General features: G+C 41.4%; 1 protein-coding gene across 1 annotated transcript in view; it reads left to right on the top strand.

Annotated features, from left to right (window-relative positions):
- LOC136834115 (sodium channel and clathrin linker 1-like) overlaps positions 1 to 24,154 on the top strand; it is a 191,581-nt gene that overhangs the window by 21,610 nt on the left and 145,817 nt on the right. The window contains exons 3-6 of the mRNA XM_067096374.1: positions 5,458 to 5,524; positions 15,840 to 16,016; positions 22,595 to 22,714; positions 23,791 to 24,117. Of these exons, the coding sequence (XP_066952475.1) occupies positions 5,458 to 5,524; positions 15,840 to 16,016; positions 22,595 to 22,714; positions 23,791 to 24,117 (691 nt within the window). The remainder of the gene's footprint in view (positions 1 to 5,457; positions 5,525 to 15,839; positions 16,017 to 22,594; positions 22,715 to 23,790; positions 24,118 to 24,154) is intronic.

The raw sequence follows: 24,154 nt of genomic DNA on the forward strand, positions 1-24,154 counted from the left end.
TGGTGAATGCAACGACTGGGATGATAGGAAGTGGAAGGTTTTTCAATCCCATCTGGATAAACCTGATAGGGGTAGGAAGAGGAAGGCAGCCGCTAGAGCCGAAAGTAGGGCTTTACATAGTCTAGAATCTAATCCTAGTAATGTAGATGATATTACTATTCCTCCTTCCCCTGTTCCCGTCTTGTCTCCTATCACCAGCCCTCCTCTTTTGTACCACCTTCTCCTGTGCCTGGCTCCCTTGCCTCTGACTCCGATCCCATTGCCAGTCTTGAATCCAGGTTCAATCACAAGTTAAACCTGGTTGTGAACACTGTGGCCAAGTTAAGGGTCCCTGAAGGTCCTTATGGACAAAGTGCATCAAGAAAATGTGTGTAGTGATAAGAGAGCTGTGGAAGTGGAGGAGGTGGCTGCTTATCCCTCCAGTTCGCCTAGACGAAGGTCCCTGTCATACTCCCCTGAACCTGGGAGAAGACATACTGGAGGTCCAAGGGAGGCCAGTGGGGTTTGCCCACAGATAGTCGCCCCCTCAGTCGAGCCTGTTGCACATACCCAGGCTTTGACAGACAACTGCTGAAAAGGTGTCTCATTGAATGGTGCCAATGGCGCTTCCCTGATGAGTCTCGCCCTCTTAAGAGACATGCAGGGTACGATGTCTGCTCCTCTCCGTTGCCCAGTAAGCAGTTTAGGAACCGCCTCGCAGCCCTTAACCGTCCTGCAGCGCATGGGACAGCCCGGAGAATGTTTCTCTTGATCATTCTGCTATGGATTGCTGGTATTTGGCTTGGAAGAGCCTGAGCGCCAAGAGGAGCCCATCGTCTCACAGGCGCCCGGTGTCTTCTCCCAAGCAGCCAGAGCCCATTTCCGAGCACCCATCACCTATTCCTGAGCAGCGGACACCCAGCTCCTTCTCTTCAGCATCGAGTTCCAGCTTCAGTTTTTTCTGCACCCGCTGTGGATGATCTGTCCTTGGTGCCCATCAAATGTCAATTGGCTGATATCGTGGACGTATTGCAGAAAGCTCCGGCATTATCCAAACTGACTAAGGACTTGTCTCTGTCTCCGATCTCCTCCGACAAAGGGGAGTTAGACCAAGAGCCTGTCCTCAACATATGCAGGTCTTCTTAGGTATTTCCTGGCAAGCTTCGCTTCATTTTTCTTGCCAGCTGCCCCAGTCTCGCCTGCCTCTACTTTCCTGATGAGGAACCAAACTGATGTCAGAGCTCAACTCCCCAAGATGGTTCTCTCCTCCTCTTTGAGAAAAGCCCTTAAAGAGGTTGGAGATTGCCTCTCTGCAAAGAGAGAGCAGGGTAAGGCCTCCTTCACCTTTACTTCTTCTAGGTTATTGCACAGGAGATACCTGTCATACGCCACCGGGGAAGCTCCTTCTTTGGGAGTCGCTGCCTCCTCCCAGGGAGACTTCTTCTGTCTTATTGACTCTGCATGACGTTCAGCCTTTTCGTCGGCGAAAATAAAGTTTTCGTCAACCAAACTGGATCACCTTGTGAAGAATATTTTTAAGGTATTTGAGGTATTCAGTTTTCCGGACTGGACAGTTGGAGCTCTCACCAAGAAGATCGAGGACTGTGCAGACTTGGCAGGAGACTTCGCTTCAGGCTGGCTTGGTGCACTGTCGTGTGGGGACAATGCCATCAGAGACGGCTCTCTGGAACTTGTGGCTCTTTTCTCTCTGAGAGTCCTCAAGAAGAGAGAATTGTGGTACTCCTTCACGACCAAAGGAATCACTTCTACACAGAAGTCAGCCCTGCTTTTCTCTCCTGTGGACCATCATCACCTTTTCCCCAGGCCCCTGTTAAGAAGACAGCTACGGACCTTCAGAAAAAGTCTACGCAGGACCTTCTGGCTCAGTCCTCTAAATGGCCTAAAGAGCCACTCTCGTTTGGTGCCAAGTCAATTTCTCTTCTCCAACAACAACCCTTTGTTCCTACACAACAAACAAACCATTGGTCTTTTACGTTAAGAATTACTTTCAGCGAAGCTGGAAACGGCCGTTAAACTTTTGAACAAAGTGGTTAGGCTCCATCTTCTAGGCATCAACATCTGCTTCTACCTGGATGACTGGCTCCTCCGATCACCTTTGAAGAAGTGCATGAAGGACCTTCAGAAAACCCTTCTCTTAACTCAAGAACTGGGAATTCTGATCAACCTACAGAGGTCGCAGCTGATTCCGACTCGGGAGATTCTTTATTTTGGGATGATGATCAACTCTTGGAGTTTTCAGGTTTTTCCATCCCCCAAGAGAGTCGATCCCTGCCTTCAGACGGTCTGCAGTCTTCTCTCCCTTCCGTCTTGCTCAGCCAATTGATACACGAGTCTGTTGGGAACTCTCACCTCCATCGAGCAATTTTTCAAATTGGGCAGACTCCATATGAGAGTTCTGCAGTTCTTCCTGAAAGGTAGCTGGAACAGAACACACCCTGATTCCTTTGTGTTCCCCATCACGACAGAAATCAAGTCAGACCTGCAATGGCGGCTGTTCAAAGGAAGACTTTCGGGAGGAAAGTCTGTTTCCTTTGAGCCCCAACCTAGACTTTTTACTCAAACTCCTCAGATCTAAGTTGGGGAACCGTTCTGGGGAGCATGGAAGTTTCCAGGATGCAGTCCCCGGAACAGAAGTACCTTCACATCAGTCCAAAGGAATTGAAGGCGATTCATTTAGGCCTTCAATCCTTCTTGAACATGGTCATCGACAAAACGGTAGTGGTACATTCGGACAACACCATTGCTCTTTCCTACATCCGGAGGCAAGACAGAGCTCACGCCCTCTCCCTCTGCGAGGTGGCAAAGGACCTCCTGCTTTGGGCGGATCAGAATTGAGTGCAATTTGTCACTTGATTCATACAAGGGAAAATGAATGTGTTGGTGGACGAACTGAGCCATTGCAAACAGGTTCTCCCCATAGAGTGGACCCTGGACCCCTTGGTCTGCATCAACCTTTGGAAACTGTGGGACAGACCAACTTTGGACCTTTTCGCCACCTTGAGGAATCATCGCCTTCCTCTCTTTTGTTCTCTGGCCCCGAACCCTCTGGCATGGGCGACAGACGCCATGCTTCAGAATTGGTCAAACTTAGACCTCTATCAATTCCTGCCGTTCAGCATGGTCAGGGAAGTGCTGAACAAATTCCAGGCACATCGCAACATGTCAATGACTCTGGTTGCTCCATTCTGATCTGTGAAAGAGTGGTTCCTGGACCTTCTAAGACTGTTAGTGGACTTCCCAAGGCTCCTCCTGCAAAGACCATTCTACTCAGGCAGCCTGACTTCAGGAGGTTTCACCAAGGATTATCCGCTCTTGCTCTGACAGGCTTCAGACTGTCCGGAGATTCATCAGAGCGAAGGGGTTTTCAAGACCAGCTGCAGAGGCTGTTTCAAGATGTAGACATCAGTGTTCTTGCAAAGTCTACCAAACCAAGTGGGCAGTCTTCCGCAAATGGTGTAGGAGACATAACATCTTGTCTTCTAAGACATCTGTGACTCAGATAGCCGATTTTCTTCTCTGTCTAATGGTCTCTAAGGGTTTACCGTCTTCCACTATTAGAGGATATAGAGCCATGCTGAGTTCCGTTTTTAAACACAGGTCTAGATCTGACGTCTAACCAGGATATTAGTGACCTCATCAAGTCTTTCAACACTTTCAAACAGACGAAGGTCAACTCTGTCTCTTGGAATCTTGATGTGGTTCTGAAGTGGTTAATGGGCCCTTCTTTCGAGCCACTCCATTCCACGTCTCTCAAGAAGCTGACTCGAAAGACACTACAGTATTCTTTGTCACTTTGGCTACTGCCAAGCGTGTCAGTGAACTTCAGGCCATCAATAAGAGGACAGGATTTGTTCAAGGAGACGCAGTCTGCTCTTTTACTCTTGGTTTCCTGGCCAAGAACAAGTTACCATCAAAGCCCTGGCCTTGTTCTTTCATAATTAGGAATATGAAGGGAATCCTCAGACCAGAGGAGGCGGAAATAGTCCTTTGCCCTGTTAGAGCCTTAAGGTATTACCTGGACAGGACTGAGAGGATCAGAGGACCATCCAGCAATCTTGGATGCTATGTCAAGAATCCTTCCCGACCCCTTTCTAAGAACGCACTGTCGTTCTTCTTGAGGGACCTTATTACTGAGGCACTTTCTCGGATCCAAGAGGACATCATGCCTTCCTTTAAGGTGAAAGCCCACAACATCAGAACAGTTGCCACCTCATTCACTTTCAGGCATATTATGTCCCTCTTTTCTATTTTAGAGTTAACTTACTGGAGGTGCATGTCGATCTTCATGTCACACTATTTAAGAGAAATAGAAACAGTGTTCGAAAACTGCAGTATCCTTGGGCCTTTATCAGTGGCTGGTATGGTATTGGGGAAGAAGCATATGAAGCATTCCTTTTGTCCTCTATCTCTTCACCTTGATGTAGGGTGTCAAGTCATGGGGAAGCCTGGTGGTAGTATGTACCTGGAGTTCCCACCAGTTTTAGTGGATGGGTTGTGGTTTTTATTTCAGTCTAGGTGACAGCATTCTTTGGTTATTGTATCTGGTACTGTGCCCAGGGCAAGGGCATCTGTTTTTAAGCTTTGTTAGCCATCGGACATATCCTTCACTGCAAAGCTCCCATCTAAAGTAGAGGCTCCCCATGGCTCAACCGCCACACCACAACAGGTTAAGATTAGCACCAACCAGAGGCAGTATTTACCTGCAGTAGCTCTCTTACCAGGTAAGGAAACAACAAGCATTGTATCAATGCTAGCAATTTTTCTATTCCATATTCATTACCATTACTCAGTGTTTTGGAGTAGAATATGTCCAATGTATCCCACCTCCTGTCAATGTGGGATTCAGCTATGTAATTACTTGGTAAGTTACTTATATGAAAATGTTATTTTCGTGATAAAATTGTTTCATATATACTTACCAAGTAATTACAGAATTGGATTCCTCCCTCCCTCGCCTCTCATGGACATAGGGGCACAAACGAATTGAACTCTTCTGCTGTGTTGTTCCTTTTGTTCCCTGATAGTGGGCAGGATTAGTCACCTACACAAAAACAATAGAAGCGCTACCACAACTTTTCAAATTTAAGCTGCCGTGTAAGTTGAAACTATAGCTATTTAATACTTGGTAATTTTACAGTATATGAAACTTAATTTTATCAAGAAAACAGCATTTTTTAGATAAAATTTATTTGAGAAATTTTCAGTTTTTGAAAATATGGAATTTAATGTATATTTTACAGAAAGTCTTGCTGATCTTTCTTGTCATATCCCTTAAATTTAACCAGTGCCAACATTTTTGCATGAAGATGATTTGAATTTCTAAAAGTTCAGTCAGTTATACGAAGTTACTATGTTAGTCAGGTGCACCTTGTCTTGTATACCTGTCTTATTTATTGCTTCTCTTAATTTGTAATACATACAGCACTAAATTAATTGTTACTTTGTGTTTTTTTTCAGGGAGAATCTACTGCAGGAATATGAAGAAACAGTACATAAACAGGCCACACTTTTGAAAAGACAACAGGTAAATTATTTTTTTACAGACAGATTTATTTCCTTATTTCATCATAATGCTAACAGATCAAGATGGTTTGGATGCTTATTCAGATGGGAGAGGGGCAGATATGAAGTATAGTAGGCAAAGACCAGTAGGAAACTCAGGAAATCTGGAGAAAGTCATGGTTGACTACCTGGGTCAGATGAGAATTCAGAAGGTAAGTCTACAAGACAGAAGAGAAAAGAAAATTCACTTGAGACCAAATGTAAAATGCTGATGAAATGCAAGTGAAGTACGCATGATGTACAGGTGTTTTAAGTAGTTATACTTTGCATATCCTTTCAGTGAGACTAAATTTTCCATAAGGATGATTTGAAAATTGTTGATACAACAGATCCTTTACTTTATCAAGCAGGCTAACCCTGACTCAGTCCCAAGAGTTCATGATATTAGAGCTGTGGCCACCTCCATTAATTACTTTCATTACATGAATTTCACGGATCTTACCAGGTACACTGGTTGGAAGTCACCCTTGGTTTTCAAACGTCACTATTTGAAATCCTTAGAAGCTCTTAAATTCTCAGCAGTCGCGGCAGGGAACGTTGTTCCTCCCTCTGGTTCCCTTTCTGATTCCTAGTCATTTCCTCCTCCACTGCCTCAGTTATCCCCTTACGGTCATTTTCAGTCAGGCTTGCCTTGACTTCTCACCTGGCTGTGTTATCTATATGTTTGTCTAAATGACACATTTGGGTTATAAGGTTTTCAATATTGTATAGTTATTTTGTTTATGTATATTTTCATATTGTCATGTTAATTTTAAGCTAACATCAGTTTCATTTGTACATTATTGTTATTGTTACTAGTGATTAAAAATTTCTTTTGGACCTTGGTCTTCTGTTCCCCTTAGAATTATTATCTCTTTAGTTTAAGAATGATATTTATTTCTCTGTTAATTTTCACCGGCTGACACGGGACCCGATCCAGAAAAGGGATTTTGACAAAGGAAAAATCTATTTCTGGAGAGGGGAACGTGTCACCCGTGACCCACCTCCATCATGTGTCATGTCCCTCCCATAGTAAACATCATTCTGGTGGGGTGATGCTTTCATGGAATGCGGCTAGCGGTGTTTTGTGTGCTGTCCATCCAGTGGTGCATGGGTTTGAACGGCACCTCCCTGTGGGACTTTTGACTTTGGGATCTCTATAGGATAAGGTTCCGTGTTTTTGTAGTTCACCCTTTTCCATACACGACTCCATCTGATGGAGCTCGCTCTGGGGGTAGTAACTCCAGCATTTCATTTAGCTTTCTCTGGTATCTAGCAACGGAATTACCTAGAAATAAGTGCTGAATGGACTTTTTCACCGGGTGACACGGTCCCCTCTCCAGAAATAGATTTTTCCTTCGTCAAAATCCCTTAAGTAGAAATAAGATCATTTTTGTTTGCTATTCTTAAGGTTTAAACTGATAACTTATGGTCTGATAAAAGGGCAAAAATAAAAGAATCACAGTTATGAATGCATAATTTTCTCTACAGTGATACCTTAGTGGCATTATCATTCAATTAGTCTCTGGAAAACCAAATTTGATTCATTTTATAAGCTCTAAATAGTCATAGTATAAAGAGTATTATAAGTATATACTGTAGTAGTAGTTATGAGTACTGTAGATAGAAAAAATTCAGGCTAAAATGTAGAGTTTTAGCCTGAGTTAAAATTCCTAAGTGCAGTCCTCCTTGTAGTGTCCATGTAAACTGGATAAATAGTTATTCATGGATTTTATTTCACTTTTAATTTTCAAAGTTTTCTTTAAAGTTTTCATATTTTAAGTTAGTGAGTTACAACTGCCAATCATCTTTCCAGTCATAATTTCTTAATCTTCAGTGTGTTGTTGGCCTTCATGTTCCTGGTGCTTGTGCTTCTGCCCTAAATACCATACATCCATTCATTTTGTTAATAGTAATGCTGCATCAGCATCAAAGAAGACAAATGAACAAAAATGCAAAATTTATTACAAAATTGCAAAATTTAAACTGCAGAGTTGATTGCAGCTGAAACTGAAGTGACAACGCGATTACTAACTGTTGTACGGATTGATGGTTAAGAACTTGAAATCATAGCAAAGGTACCAAAGAAAATTGCCCTGACCCAACTGAATGTGGTATTATAGAGTCATTTCATTTATATTAGTTATGGTGACAGTATTCAGTATGTTTATTCTCAGTAGCCATGCGAAAGAATGATAAGAGTGGTAAAGGTCCAATATCATTATTAAGACATATTGTGCAGCCATGTATGGAATTTAAAAATCTTTTGGTATTTTTTGTTGATAATAAGAAGACATTTAACATCAGCCACAGACCAATATTATGGAAGGTTTTATGTCACCATGTTATTCCCATTGAATATATAAAGCTATTTGAAAGTATCCCAGAATGAAGTAGATTAAAATTTAATGTTGATGGAGCCATTTAAGGTGAATTTTCAGTAAATAGTGAGGTGCTGTTAGCCCCTCTCATGCAATTTATAATGAAAAAAGTGTTTGGAGATGTAAGGTCAGGATCTGATTGGAGTCATGATAGAAACTTCACAGACTTTGAATGTGCAGCTGAGGCCACTTTAATCAGTAAAACCCACAAGATTTACAAAGCTTGCTAAATAGAATGCATCATATATCTACAGTTCCGCAGGTTGCAGCCAGCATAAAAGCAGATCAAAGACATATTTAAACCAAGGGTGCCATGTCCTGACCTGGCTGAGTGGGCTTTGTTCCCCTTGGACTGCCCAACATGACATCATGCATAGAAAAACATGCACAAGTATTCTCAGAGGCATTCTCTTTGAGTTGGTATTTGTTGTTGAAAGGTTTATGTCATGGAAAATCAAATGGAGGCCAGGCTGAATAAGATTTGGAAATCAGTTATGCTGACATTTCATATGAAAGTAAGGTTATCATTAGTACAATTCAAATAGTTATACAGACATGAATATGTACATGACAGTGAGGCTATATCCAGTAGATATCATTTTTAAACATCTAACTTCCCTGGTAGTTATATATATAGCTTAAGTCCCTGACGTCACGGCAGAATTTCAAAAACTCACTGGCAATCGCCGATCGGGTAGTCAGGTGAACCACCTAATGCGCCCTCTACCCAGGTACCTGGAACCATTCCAACTATTCCTCAGATCTTCCCTGCCGCTGTGTCGGTAACATCAATGGAATTTCGTAGCCGTGTTTTTTGCAACTTATTTTGGTGAAGTACACTTTGGCTTGGCTTTCGCTTGTTTGCTTTTGGATTTTCTTATAACATATCTGACTTCATCGAGTGTGAAAATGTGTGTGTGGGGATGCAATGCTTGCTAAAGTCTCCTTGGATCCCCACTCAGTATGTCTGAAGAACGGGAATGGAAGACCAGCTCAGAAGAGCCAAAGAGTACTGTGTCTCACTCTTCTTGATATAACCAGGAAATAGTTAATTCTTTTCCCTTGCTAACTATCCTATTGATCCTTCTCCGAAAACAAAGAAGTGGTAGTCTCTGAACCCCTACTGAAACAGGTAAGGACCCAACACTTAATGATTTGTTGGCTGCCATTCAGACCCTGGCCCAACAGGTAAAATCCCTCTCAGAAGACAGGGATAATATGTGATCAACAATAAGAGATCTAAAAAATACAAGTGTTAATATGTTGTTAGTGCAAGTGCAGTGGAGGGTGCTGACCAAGCTTGGTCCTGTTGTGCTCCTAGTCCTAGACCTCTTCCAAGCTCACCAACCCCTGTGAGAAGGAAAGTCGACAGACGAAGGGAGGCAAGAGGCTTTAGCTGGCAAGCAGTCGCCCCCGAAAGCGTCCTGTTGACATTTCCCAGGGCGCTCACCGCCAGCCAGGAAAGGCGAGGTTAAAGTGTTTTTTCGTCCACCAGTTGCTGTACGTCAACCGGAGGACTTTTGACCGATGTCGCACAGGTGGCGCCAGTTCTCAAGTAACCTCTAGGTTTGGCGGGAACGAACGTGAGAAGTCTGGGACGCCAGGACGCCAGGAGGAAGTCAGGCGTCGAAGCTCGACGCCAGGGCGATCGGCCGAGAAGCTGGACCCAGGACATCGGCGTCATGAGGCTTGACGCCAGGACATCGAGCGTCGAGAAGCTGGACGCCAGGACGTCGGCGCCGAGGCTGGACGCCAGGACGTCAGGCGAGAGAAGCTGGACGCCAGGACGTCAAGTGTCGAGAAGTTAGACACCAGGATATCAGGCGTCATTAAGCTGGACGCCAAGGCATTAAGCTTCAAGAAAATGGACGCCAACACGCCAGGCGTCAAGAGACTGAACGCCAGGATGCCAGGCGTCAAGATGATATTTTGAAAGACGCCGCTACTTCGTCTTCGAAAATTGGAAGAAGAGAATGATAATATCCCGCATTCTCCTGTGAATCTATTGTAGAGATTTCCGACGAAGACAATATAAAAGGCCATCAGCTTGCATCAGACTTGAAAAGACTTATGAAGCTATTTTCGGAAATTTTTTCCAGAGAAATTTATCCTGACTGCTCCTCATTCCCCGCCTTCAGAATTTACTCTTGTGAAGGCGTCTAAGAGGGCAGCATTTACGAAGAATGGATACTTTCGAAGGAGAAACAATGAAAGACAGCCTTTGTTTTTCCTCCAACCAAACTAGCTCAAGGTCTAGCGTTTAGTATCAAACTAGAGAATCGTTCGGCCTCGAAATACCTGCCCCTTCCCAGGAAGGAAGATGGAATTATTCAACACGACTGACACCGAAGAACTCATATATCTGATGTCGTGTATGGATAAAGGACTCTGAGATAGTTCCAATGAATCTACTGCATCTTTCTCAGCGGGAATCCTGAAGAAAAAGAGCCCATCTTTGCTCTTTCCTGGCTAATGGGTCACGTCCAATCAAAATCAGAACTGATTTATACCCCTTTTTTCCTCTCACCTCTTCTCTCAGGATTTGGTAAAGAGGCCTTTTCATCCTTGGCTCAGAAAACCACGTAAGTTTTAATATCTAAAACAGCAAGAAAAGTCCTACCAACGACTTTCATCGCTAAAAAGAGTAAGGCTGAGGCTCCTGTGTTTCAGGTATCTCAGCTCTCTTTTCGTGGTCAGCCCTCCAATAGAGGTTCCTCTAGGGTGGGTAGATGAATGGGAGAAGAGGCTCTACACAGGGAAGAAAGAGGACCTGCCTTTCTTCTGCAGACTGCGGTAGGAGCCAGACTGTCCAGCCTGAGGAGGCCCCTATAGTAACAAGACAATTAGACTTTTTGCCAAATACAACAACAGAACAAAGGCAAAGGCTTTATAGCAACAAGTGTCTATGATGTTGCAAAGGAGACCAGACAGAGAGTTCAAGATCCGAATTCCCCAGGATTCTACATTGGTTATTCCTGATCCCCAAATGCTTGGGGGTTAGAGACCGGTGTTAGACGTGATTGCACTCAACTTTTTTGTGCAATAAACAAAGGTCGCTATGGAAACGACAAATCGGTTCTAGCAGCTGTCGGACAGCATGACTGGATGGCCTCACTGGACCTCCAGGATGCGTATTTTTACATCCCCATGCACCCGAACTCCAAGAATTTTCTGAAGTTCGTCCACGGAAAGGTTTTCCAGTTTCGCCCTTTGTTTCAGCCTAACCAGACGGGGTTGACGTCTGGCTCTGGAGCCAGACCTCTCAAGAGCAAGTTACCCAATATTGAGGGACGTCATGATAAAACTTCATAGACTCCAGGTTGTAGCCACTGGAGCAGCCCGGAGCTCTTCCCTTCCAGCCCCAAGGGTAGCTCTCCTACTAAGAACAAACGAGACAGTCCTGTTCAGTCAGGATACCAGGCTGCAAGAGCGTGGCGGACTCTGTGCTGCCTTTCGAGAGTACATCCTCCTCTTCCTCCTTAGGATTGGTACTCGTCTGCAGAACCCCTCCACGATCCATTATTGACGATGAGGAGGAAATAATTTTCGTGAGTTGAGGCTTCCCAACCTGTCCCCAACAGCAGGAAGCCCCGCATATAGCTTACTACAAAATATGCAGCAGACTTTGTCTTCCCTGGTACAAGCGTGACAACCAGGCAAAGAGAAGAAGGATAATAGACGTCCAACTAAAGCTTCTAGACGTCCAGAAGTTTAAGACGCAGAACGAGTGAATGAAACTCTAGACGCTGGATGCAGTGGCGTCAAGCATCTAGGAGTGAAACACCATGATGACAAGCGTCAATGAACCCAAGACGTCAAGCATCAAGGCATTGACGCCAGGACGTCAGGCTTCAAGATATTGGAAGCCAAGACGTGGAGGTAGCTCAGGACGCAAGATGCACTGGCATCAGCGCCTAACAAAGATTTTCACAAGGATGATTGCCAATGTAGCAGGTTTTTTCTTCACTCGAGAAACATCAGAATCTCCTTGTACTTTGACGACTGGCTTTCAGAGCTCCTTCCCGCACACTCTGCCTGGAGGATCTTCAGACCACGATTTAGGTATAGAAGGAATTAGGACTACTGATAAACAGACAGAAATCTCAGCTGATCCCATTCCAAAAGTTTCTATACCTTAGGATGAAGATTCAGAGTCAGGATTTTAGGGCTTTTCCGTCTATTGCAAGGACGGACAAGCCTTAAGAAAATTTCAGGACTTTATAAAGACAGATATGCTTGGTAAGGAATGGATGAGTCTGCTGGGGACCCTTTCCTTGCTGGAACAGTTTGTCTCCTTTGGGAGGTTAATTCTATGCCCGTTACAGTTTCATCTAAATCAGAACTGGGACAAGGAAATAGAACTGGAGACCAAGTGCATCCCCATTTCTGGAACCAATAAGGCCGTATTTACAGTGGTGGAACGACCCCGTCAAGCTCCAGGAGTCCTTCTCTATATTAGAGGGGAACCCAGACCTAGTGTTGTTATCCATCGCGTCGGACTCAGTATGGGGAGCAACACTAGGGAAATAACAAGTCTCGGGCTCCTGGACCAGAGAGCAGGAGAAGTTAAACATTAATTAGAAGGAACTAACTGCAATCCGTCTAGCTCTCAGGAGTTCGAACACAGTGGGGAACAGAGAGGTGCAGGGTCAACACCGACAACAACACGGCAGCGTTGGCCTACATCAGCAAACAAAGGGGCACTTCACTCCAGGTCTCTATACGAGACAATAAGAGGACCTCTTCTCTGGGCAAAAGAGAAGAATGTCAAACTAGTAACCCGCTTTATCCAAGGGGAGAAAAATGTGAGGGCGAACATTCTGAGCAGGAAATCAAGTCCTCTCAACAGAATGGACGCTACATCAGGACTTTGGGGACGTCCTTGCATAGATCTCTTCGCAAGCAGCGCAAACGAAGAGGATGGAAACTTACTGCTCTCCAGTACCAGATCCCGGGGCTATATACATAGACGCGTTCTGGTGGACTGGTCAACTTGGACGTGTATGCATTTCCCTCTTTCAAGATAATACACAGGGTACTGCAAAAAATTTGTTTCACACGAGGGTACCAGATTGATCATTGTGGCCCTTTACTGGCCGATAAAAGATTGTTTCACAGAGGTTCTGGAATGGATAGTGGACATCCCGAGGAGCCTACCTCAGAGAGTAGGTCTACTCAAACAACCTCACTTGGAAAGATATCACCAAAACCCCCAAGCGCTAAAAGTAACTGCCTTCAGACTATCAAAAAACTTACAAGAGCTACAGGTTTTTTCGAAAGAGGCGGTTGGTGCTATAGAAAGAGTAAGGAGGTCATCCACCATGAGGGTATACAAATCCAAGTGGGAGATATTTAGAGGATGGTACAAGAGCAACCATGTGTCCTCTTCCAGTACCTCTGTAACTCAAATTGTGGACTTCCTTCTACACCGTGAAGAGGAAGCTTAATTTTTCCAGGTTCCTCTACCATTAAGGGCTATAGGAGCACGATGGCAGCAGTTTTAGACATAAAACTTGAACCTATAAAACAATAAGAATTCCAGGACCTACTCAGATTCTTGAAACTGCTAAGGAGAGAGTACAGAACTCACCAGCATGGAACCTAGACGTGGTCCTGAGGTTCCTTGCAAAAAATGAATAGCTCGATCCAACCATAGAGAACATTTTTGAAGAGGACATAACAGGAGGAAAACTCTTTTCTTGTTCAGTTTGGACAACAGACTTAAAGAGTTAGTGAGATACATGCTCTCAGTCAAGAATATGGACTTTAGACAAGACAAGGCAATCTGCTCACTGCAACAGTTCAGTTGATAAAATGAATACTCATCACAACCCTGACACAGAACGTTGAGATTCCGAATCTAACGGACATTACAGGAGAAGAGAGAGAAAGTCCTATTCAGGTAAGGGCTCTTAAGAAGCAGACCAGGACAGGACAAAGGATCTTAAGAAGGAATTCAGAAGGGCTTTGGTGCTCAGTCAAAAAGTCTCTGACAGGTGTCGAAGAATGCTCTGTCTTTTTTATCAGGCAGTTGATAAAAGATACCCTCATATGAAACCAATACCCTTTTTCTTGGACATAAGATTCTGAAAGTAAAAAAGACGCATGAGTTGTTTTGTGAGACTGCAACCTCTTAGCAATTAAACAGGAACAGGTCCTGGCAGAGTATCTTGGACACGACCTTCTGAGAAACAAGTCAGTATTTACCTCACTGTCTAAAAAGTCCAAACATTATACAAAGACTGGTATACGCTGGGTCCTTTATAGCATCTACTAGTGGGAGAGGGTAATACCCTAACAATCCCATAAACCAATACCCTTTTTCTTACTTTGGGATGGAGAATTTTTTATGGTTGTTTGTGAAGACTGGACAGTCTTCCACATTCATTGGTTTTGAAAGTTCCTTGGAAGCGCCTGGAACTAGGGTATTGAGAGGAGGTCTAGTCACATAGAGGTTATACACGGTTGACAGCCCCTAGAGATTTTTCAGCCCCCTGGTGGATCGCTGGATCTCTTAAGGAATGCAGACATAATGAGGGCGAGTTCATTGAACTCAGCTTCCTTAATCCAATTCCATAAAACAATACCTTTTGTTCTTGCCTTGGAATGGTTGAAATTTTATGGTTGTTTGTGAAGATTGGGCGTAGTCTTCCACAATCATTGGGTTGTCAAAGTTCCTTGGTAGCGCTGGAACAAAGGGTATTGAGAGTTGTCTAGTCACATAGAGGTTATACACCGGTTGACAGCTCCCAGAGATTTTTCAGCCCCCTGGTGGATCGCTGGATCTCTTAGGAATGCAGACATAATGAGAAATATTGAAGTCAGCTTCCTTAACAGGTAGGAACCTAGAGTTGGTTTGCAACTTTAATTATAATTCCAACGATGTTGGCTGTCTCTGACCCTCCACCAAAGGTGTCAATCAGCTATATATATAACTACCAGGAAGTTAGATGTTTAAAAATGTTATTTTCATAATAAAATAAATTTTTTGAACATACTCACCTAGAAGTTAGATATAATTATATTCCCACCCTCTTCCCCTCTAGAGACTAGGGGCATGGAAGATCTGAGGAATAGTTGGAATGGTTCCAGGTACCTGGGTAGAGGCGCACAGGTGGTTCACCTGACTACCGATCGGGCGATTCGCGAAGTTTTTGAAATTCTGCCGTGACGTCAGGGACTTAAGCTTATATATAACTACCAGGTAAGTATGTTCAAAAATTTATTTTATTATGAAAATAACATTTTGAGAATAAAGCTGTAAGAAAAATACTGCATTAGGAGTCAGATGGCAGTATAGAGTAAGAAATAATACTTCAAGGGAAATTGCCAAATTTCCATGTGTGTATTAGGTTATAATGAAGGAGAGATGTAGATGACTTGGACATACCTTTAACACCACCCAAAGAAGATTAGTACAGAAGTGTTGACCAGGTGCCAGACCTTCTTGGTTAAAGACTATGAGAGGGGAGGCAGGAGATTTGTGGAAGTGAAAGCACGGAAAAGACATGAGTGGGTGATGGAATTTCACGAGGCCCTTTTGAAGACAATGATGATGATTGGAGTTGAGCTGAACATGATGCCTAAATTCTATATAAAGTTTCCAATTAGTATTGTAGTATACAGTGTGTATGTTGAGGTACAACATAAAAATAAACATTTGATATGTTTTGGGCTAAACTTAGCTTTTTTTTAAGTATAAGTTCTTAAGGTCCAACTAATGGACTGGATTGATAATGTTTGGTGGATTTTTTTGCTATTACTTGTAACTGCAACTAGAAAGGCAGCCCAGGACTCTCGGGCTCTAGCATATACGAGCTTTAAATACATACATAGAGTTGCAGTTATGTAAGATCAGTTGGTATGTATGGTTTGGTTAACATTTTGAATTCTAATGAAATTTGCATTGTTTTTCAGTCAACAATTGAAAGCCTCCGTGAAGAACTGTCAAATTTGCAAGGTAAATTGGTATCAGCAGGGAAGCAATATCAGAATAAAGTTGAATCCCTGGTTCAGCAGGTGCATTCTACTGCTCTTCAAAATACATCAGATGAGAATTCAGTCCTGAAGCAGGAGTTGGAAACAGCACTAAAGGTTAATATAAATACTAATCTATGACCACTCCTTCTTTGCACATCTGTAAATTCTTTAATTGAAATTATTCAGGGACTACGGTACATTTTTAGCTCTTTCGTCTCTCTTAACCTTGGCAAAAAGCTTTGGTGAGACTTAGCACATATTCATGGTTTTGCCTGGTGATCATAAAAGAATTTTTTATTGTAATGCAGCAATCATGCATATCACTTATTCTCCTTAATACACATACTGTAGTACATTGCAGCATTAGAGTTAGTGTTAATTCCAGTATTTTAAATTTACTGGATAATGTTACGGAAGTTTTCTTGCATTCTTTACTTTTACAAAATTGAAGTCACATCATTTAGCACTTAGTTTCAATGTACTGAATCAGTAAAGGTACAGAACAAAGGCCTGTGGCATCCTCTTGTTACCCAGACAGTGCAGCATAGAATTTGATTGTTCCTATACGATATACACACCATCGGTCCTTTACATTAGGAACTAATTACAGCGAAGCTGGAAATGGCCGTTAAAACTCTTGAACAAGGTGGTTAGGCAGTAACTACCGTCCGGTAGGCAGGAATCCCACCTGCCCAGTTGTAAATATTCCAATTTGCTTTTTGGCTGTCATGCTGTGCAGAGGTGTTTCCAGAGCTCTCTGCCTGACTATCGTTAAACTCTTCTTTCTTGGTGGATCTTTTGTGTTGATTTGTGTACAGTATATATTGTGTGTTTGATATTTTTTGATGTACAAACCCACGATTTTGATAGCCTTGCGGTAAGGCCATCTTTCCCCAATGTGTGTTTCTTAGGTTCAGAGGCCAGGGTCATAAATTTTCACTCCCCTGTCATTTGGGCCTCAAGCTCTCTGTTCCTTGGGCGGGAGCGTGACTGTAAATTTCTGTTTGTGTGAGTGTTGCTCTTCGCCGCCTGTGCCATGGGCAGCTTTGCCAGGAGGAACTTTATTGGAAGGGGGTTGCCAGGCGTCCACAGAAGGTTATTCGCCTCCCACAGCACCCTTGCTGACTGCCCCTTCGTTTCTTCTGGTAGCTTCCTTCCTGGCTATCTCTCCTTCAGGAGAGATACAAGTGAGCAAAGATCAGCGGGGACGGCGGGCGGTTGGACGACCTCACCTCAGGGGCCTCCTCTCGCTTCATAGGACAGACCACCTCAGAGTGCGAGGACTCTCTCTTTACTAATCTTTTTTATACATGTAACTTAACCCTTAAACGCCTACTGGACGTATCATACGTCGACTAAAATTGTCTGTTGGGTGCCAAGTGGACGCACCGTACGTCGACTACAAAAAATTTCAACCTTCGGTCAACTTTGACTCGACCGAAATGGTTGAAAAACGCAATTGTAAGCTAAAACTCTTACATTCTAGTAATATGCAATCATTTACCTTCATTTTGCAACAAATTGGAAGTCTCTAGCACAATATTTTGATTTATGGTGAATTTAAAAAAACTTTTTCTTACGTCCCATGCGTAACTCGCCAAAATTTCAGAAATTTTTCTGTCATTTTGTCGTAATTTTTGCACTGTTTTATATTAGCCATTACGTAAAAGTTTTATATATGAAAATGTGTGCAATTTCATGTAAAATACAGCAAAATACAAACCCATGGTTGTAGCTTTTATCAGTTTGGAAATATTTTCATATAAACCACGATAACTGCCAAAATTTCAACCTTCGGTCAACTTTGACTCTGACCGAAATGGTCGAAAACGCAATTGTAAGCAAAACTCTTACATTCTAGTAATATTCAATCATTTACCTTCATTTTGCAACAAATTGGAAGTCTCTAGCACAATATTTCGATTTATGGTGAATTTTTTAAAAAAAACTTTTTCCTTATGTCCGCGCCAGAAATTCTTTCGTCGCGTTGTCGTAATGTTTGCACCATTTTATATTAGTCGTTACATAAAGTTTTATGTATGGAAATGTGCGCAATTTCATGTAGAATACAACCGAAAATAACTCATGGTTGTAGCTTTTATCAGTTTTGAAATATTTTCATATAAATCACGATAACTGCCAAAATTTCAACCTTTGGTCAACTTTAACTTGACCGAAATGGTCGAAAAACGCAATTATAAGCTAAAACTCTTACATTCTAGTAATATTCAATCATGTACCTTCATTTTGCAACAAACTGGAAGTCTTTAGCACAATATTTCGATTTATGGTGAATTTCTGGAAAAAAAAAACTTTTTCCTTACGTCTGCACGCGGTAACTCGGCCAAACATCTCAGAAATTCTTTCGTCAAGTTGTCGTAATGTTTGCATCGTTTTACATAAACTTTCATATATGAAAATGTGTGCAATTTCATGTAGAATACAACAGAAAATAGCTCATGGTTGTAGCTTTTATCAGTTTTGAAATATTTTCACATAAATCACGATAACTGCCAAAATTTCAACTTTTGGTCAACTTTAACTGACCGAAATGGTCAAAAACGCAATTGTAAGCTAAAACTCTTACATTCTAGTAATATTCAATCGTTTACCTTCATTTTGCAACAAACTGGAAGTCTCTAGCACAATATTTCGATTTATGGTGAATTTTGAAAAACATTTTCCTTACATCGCGCCAGGTAACTCGCTGTAACATCTCAGAAATTCTTTCGTCACGTTGTCGTAATATTTGCACAGTTTTATATTAGTCGTTACATAAAATTTATATATTAAAATGTGCGCAATCTCATGTACAATACAACAGAAATAATTCATGGTTGTAGCTTTCATCAGTTTTGAAATATTTTCATATAAATCACGATAAATAGAAAAATTCGACTTTTGGTCAACTTTAACTCGACCGAAATGGTCGAAAACTGCAATTGTAAGTTAAACACTTACAGTCTAGTAATATTCAATCAATTAGCTTCATTTTTCAACAAACGGAAGTCTCTAGCACAATATTTCGATTTATGGTGAATTTTTGAAAAAAAACATTTTTACGTCCAGCGTTAATTCATGCATCATTTTGTGATAATATTTTTCTGTGTTGCTTTGATCGTTTTACAATTTGTTATATACCAAAATCATCGCAATTTAGTGTATAATACAAAGAAAACAAAATAACCTGTTAGCTTTAACCATTTTGCTCAGCGCGATTTGTATAAAATTGTATATGAAAAATTTTTGTGCTGTCATATATTTGAATATTTATATATGATAATGATATTTTTTCCATTTCTGATGGTTGCATACTAAACTTCAGGCAATGACAAAAATTAGCCAAAAATTAACTCTTAATCTTAAAAAAACTAAGCGTGCTGTGATTTTTGAAAAAACTTTTTTCCGCTCGGGCGCGCTAACTCACCGAACGCCGCCAGCATACTGGAGACGTTTTTGTAAATAGAGGCTCGGCGTTTAAGGGTTAACAAGTAATTACATAGTCTAAGTCTCTAACTCGTGTGCGGCAGCTAAAAATTTGAAATTCACGGTAGCATTTGATTGTTTTAGTGTAGGTGACTAGGTCCCACCCACTATCGGGGGAGGACGGTACAACACTGCTAAACAGCGTCAGTCCGTTTGTGCCAGTTAATGACTGTAGTTCAGTTGTCACAGCAGCTATTGTTTCGAGATTGGTCGCCGGACGGTTTTTCTTTGTCTCTGTTTGGTGACGTATTCCAAACTTTTGGTAGCATTTAAGCTATTTTCAAATAGCTGGGATTTATTAGACTCAGTATTAGCAATTATTTCCTGATTTTGACTTTTCACGACGATGTCTGACACTAGCTCTTCTAGTACTGTATCCGGTTTTGCAGCAAAGGCTCTAAAACTAGACTTATGAAAGCATCTTATGACTCCCACACAATCTGTACTGATTATAGGGGACAAACTTGTTCTATTGATTTGACATGTATCGAGTATAGGGACTGGGATCAAGGTAGGTGGAAAACTTTAAAATCTCACTTAGATAAGTTAGAATGAGACAGGAAGAGGAAATTGGCTCTTAGAGCCAAAGCTAGGAATGTAGCTAATGTAGAATGTTCTCTTAAATTGGCAATTACCAGTTTACAGCAAACCCCCTGTATTTGCGGGGGATGCATACCACACACACATACACACATACCCCCGCTAGTATCTAAAATCTGCGAATACTTAAACCCTTCTGAAAACACTTAGAACTACCTATTTGATAGTTCAGACACAAAAAAACATCTAAAAATGCTTATGCAGGTATTATCCTACTTACGATGGAGTTTGGTTCCAAAAAAGCCATCGTTTGTTGGAAAAAACGTATCTCGCATATGGCCTAGCCTATACTAGGGTATTCATACCATTTATACCTGTATGGTAGCCTAGCTTACACTATAAAGTATACTCTATGCATATGCGGTATAGTAATAATTATTAATATTAGCTAATTCTGGATGTTCATGCAGATTGACTCACGATAATTCAGTACATAGAGAAATTGAATAACAAACAAGAATTAGCTTAGCCTGCACTATGGTATATCGTATACATATAAGGTAGCCTAGCCAACATTATACTGTACTCTGTTTTCACATATTAATATCGTTTTATACAAACATCAACATAACGAATATGGATCTTTTCAAAGGATCTTTAGAATGTTATGGTTTATTTTACTGTATCCAATAATATTGTAGATATTCCTATATTGTTTTAATATCATAAGTTGCGATCATAGCGATCAATGTTTTGGTTTGGAAATCGATTACATGGTAAGTTTATTTTGCTGTATTTAACTCAGCTCAGAGCACTTTTCTTGCTTCTAGTTAGCATAAATGAATCCCTAGATACCTTATTTTTATGGGGCAAGGTTATTTTTCGACATACAAAGTATTTTTAAGTCGAAATACAACTTAAATACGTCTTGTGAAATTAATTTTGCTATTTTTTTCGTTAATAGATGACATTGGCCGTTTGGGGGCTGGTTTGTTTTATGTAAAAATACCAAGATTCCATTTGCTATATTCACTTGATTTCATAACAATACGAGCTTTACGTATTTATCTTTTATCGGCATGAAAACAGCAGTAATATGCGTTTAGTAGTTCTGATTAAAATACTTTCCAATTTTATTTACGGTCGAGTTTCATTCATGTTGCCGATGCATGATGATTTATAGTCATTAGCAGCTTGAACATTGTTTTCTCAGCTTTAGCTACGACTTGCAGCTTAAATTTAACAGTATATTTCCTTGTTGATCTTTTATCCTTAGCGAATAAGGATATAATGTAAGAATATATCAGTCCTATTCTACTCAACTTTGTTTGTAGCATAACTACGGTAATTGTTTACTGCCGTACGACGGTTGAAATACAAGCAAAACAGCTGTTGTCATCCGATTTCGTTCGGTTGTTTATGGCAAATGATTTACACACAAGAGAGCAACGTTACTAACAATGCTTTTATTCTTCTTTTTACTTTTTTAACTAGAAGATGAGTAAAAGAGATGGAGAAAAGCAGTCGGTCTATTGTAATTTGGTCTCTCTCACTGCCTGATTGTATGCTGTTGCCTACGCCTGCTGGGGGATACAAGTCGGATAGAGAGGACTCCGACGAGTTTTGTCTCTTATCGGAGTTCTGTGGATCTACATCTCGGGCTTGGTTCTCGGATCAGCTCGCCGTACATCTGAGTAGTCGAGGATGGTTTACTGTGTTCTGGCAAGGTTATCCCTCCAAGGAGAAGAGATCAGGAGTGTCACGCCCCAGGAGGACTCGAGGGTCTTATTCTTCGGGATGACAGGCCTCTCCTCCTTCTTCCTTGTCCCCCTGCTTCTGTCCCTTCGGGCAGAGAATGGGACTCTAGCCGACACTTGCTGGAATTGGCATCTGATGCGGTAAGCTTTCACATCGAGCACCCATTCTATTTTTCTTCCTAGAATCATAGAAGCAATCCTGTTCCTTCCTCTAGCAAGGGGAGGATGGACACCCTGGCAATAAGACAAACCCTTTTCTGGTTTTTGCCTTACTGCCTCCAACCCTTTAGATTCTTCCTAGCCTATTTTCATATGAGTTATGATTCCATACTCATTCGAAAGGTCCAGAAGTTTGACAGTTGGTCTTGCAATTCCTATGCTCCTATCAATATGCCAGAGGCATGGTACTCCTCCTCGCTCTTTCAACCAGGAGGAGTAGCCCAGGTGCGGCAAACTCTAGTCAGTTCTGAGACTCACTCAGATTCCTCCCTCCAACAAGCGAGTCTTCCTAATGTAAAGGGCCGATGGTTTGTATATCATGTAGGAATAAATCACAATTTTTTAAAGTAAACAGCATTTTCCTAACTATTATAAACTGAGTCCTCAACATTACATTTACCCTTCATGCCGCCCCTCAACTTGAAACTTGGGCGAGGCCGTTACAATGTTTACATCTGGGCAGGCAGGACTCACTACCAGACATTAGTTACTGCCTAACCACCTTGTTCAAGAGTTTTAACATGCGTTTCCAGCCACATGAAAGTAATTCTAATGTAAAGGACCTCAGGTTTGTATAGTTAGGAAAAGTACAATTTAGTGTAAAAAGATTGTTGTCTTTTATGTATTATAAGTGATTAATGTTAAAACAGAAGAGCAAGCTGTATAGTATAGTTAATTGTTATTTATTAGGAGAAAGAGTTGTGTCAGGCAGAGAATAAGCGACAGGCACTAGAAGTTCAGCGTCTCCGTCAAGAGCTATTGTCAAAACCAGTTGCTTCTGGAGAAACTTTTCAGCTGCCTGTACATCAGGTTTGTTTGCTTCCAATTTCCTGCAATTCTCATGCTTGGTTGCATTTTTTCCTTGTACTGTATGATAGTCTGTAACTATTAAATTTTTGAAACATTTTGTAGTGGATGTAAATGAATAAAAACTTTAATTATATATGTTAATGCAATTGATGGAACAAACCAAATGTAGTGAGCAACTTTGTGTAAAACAAGAAAAGAGCAACTTGTTTTCTGCAAATGCTAAGTTTTTTGTTTCTTTCTGTAATACTGGATGGCACTGAATCAGTCAGCATCTTTTTTAGGGAAGTATTCAGGTATTACTTCTTGAGACCAAAAAAGACAAAATTATGCAAAAGTAATTAGCAGCTAGAGTCTTTTACAAGAAATATACCAAGCACCTTCAGGGTGAACCAGTTGACAATCTATGCTACCAATATGGATGGCACACTTGTTAACATAGCCTCATTCCTTTGCCATCACCATTGATTTAAAGTAATTACTTTTGTTTCCAGTTTATTTTCATTTTGGCAGAAATTATATGCTCTTGTAACATTTTTTTATGCGAGTTTTGTGATTTGATTATCCCAGCCAACTAGAGCCATGAATTTCAGTCAGCCCACTGAGCCATGAACTTCAGTACTATAGGTATTCAAATTTCATTTTCATATAAGTAACTTACCAAATAGTTACATAGCTACAGGTTTTCAACCAAGGCAGACTAAAAATTCAAAATTTGCGGCAGCACTTCTATTGTTTTGTGTAGGGGACAAGCCCCACCCACTTTCAGGGACTGAGAGGAATAACTTAGTGTAGAGCTTCAATTCATTTTCTGCCAGTCCCGACCAACGTCAGGTGTTTTGTGCAGTCTTCTTCATCGTTTTTTTAATGTTATTTCCTGGTTTTGGTGAAGTATTCAATTTTTTTATGGCCTTCAAGCTTTACTTATATTGTTAGCTTTGGTTAACTCTATTTCTAGCTTTTATTGTCAGAATGTCAGATTCTAGCTCTACAAGCATTTTCTTCTGCAGTGAAGAATGGAAGACAAGGTTAACTAAGTCTTCTTATGACTCTCACATTGTGTTAGATGTAGGGGGCAGGAATGCAATAGGGATAACACTTGCATAGAATGTCAGGATTGGGATGACAAGAAGTGGAAAGTATTGAAGTCTCATTTAGACAAATTTGAGAGGGATAGAAAGAGGAAGGCAGCCTCTAGAGCCAAAAATAGAGCTAGCTTAGAGTCTACCCCTTTGCCTAGACTTGTAGAGGATAGTGCTATTCCTTCACCACTGGTTCGTACTTTGTCTCCCATCCTTAGCCCTCCTACTTCTTTACGACCTTCTCCTATGCCTGGTTCCCATGCTTCCAGTCTCGATGCCATTGCCAGCCTCGAATCAAGGTTTGACCAGAAGATTAGTTTAGTGGTGAGTACGGTGGCAGAATTGGGGGCGTCCCTAAAGG

The sequence above is a fragment of the Macrobrachium rosenbergii genome, chromosome 53 (assembly GCF_040412425.1).
Source record: "Macrobrachium rosenbergii isolate ZJJX-2024 chromosome 53, ASM4041242v1, whole genome shotgun sequence".
Taxonomy (NCBI): Eukaryota; Metazoa; Arthropoda; class Malacostraca; order Decapoda; family Palaemonidae; genus Macrobrachium; species Macrobrachium rosenbergii.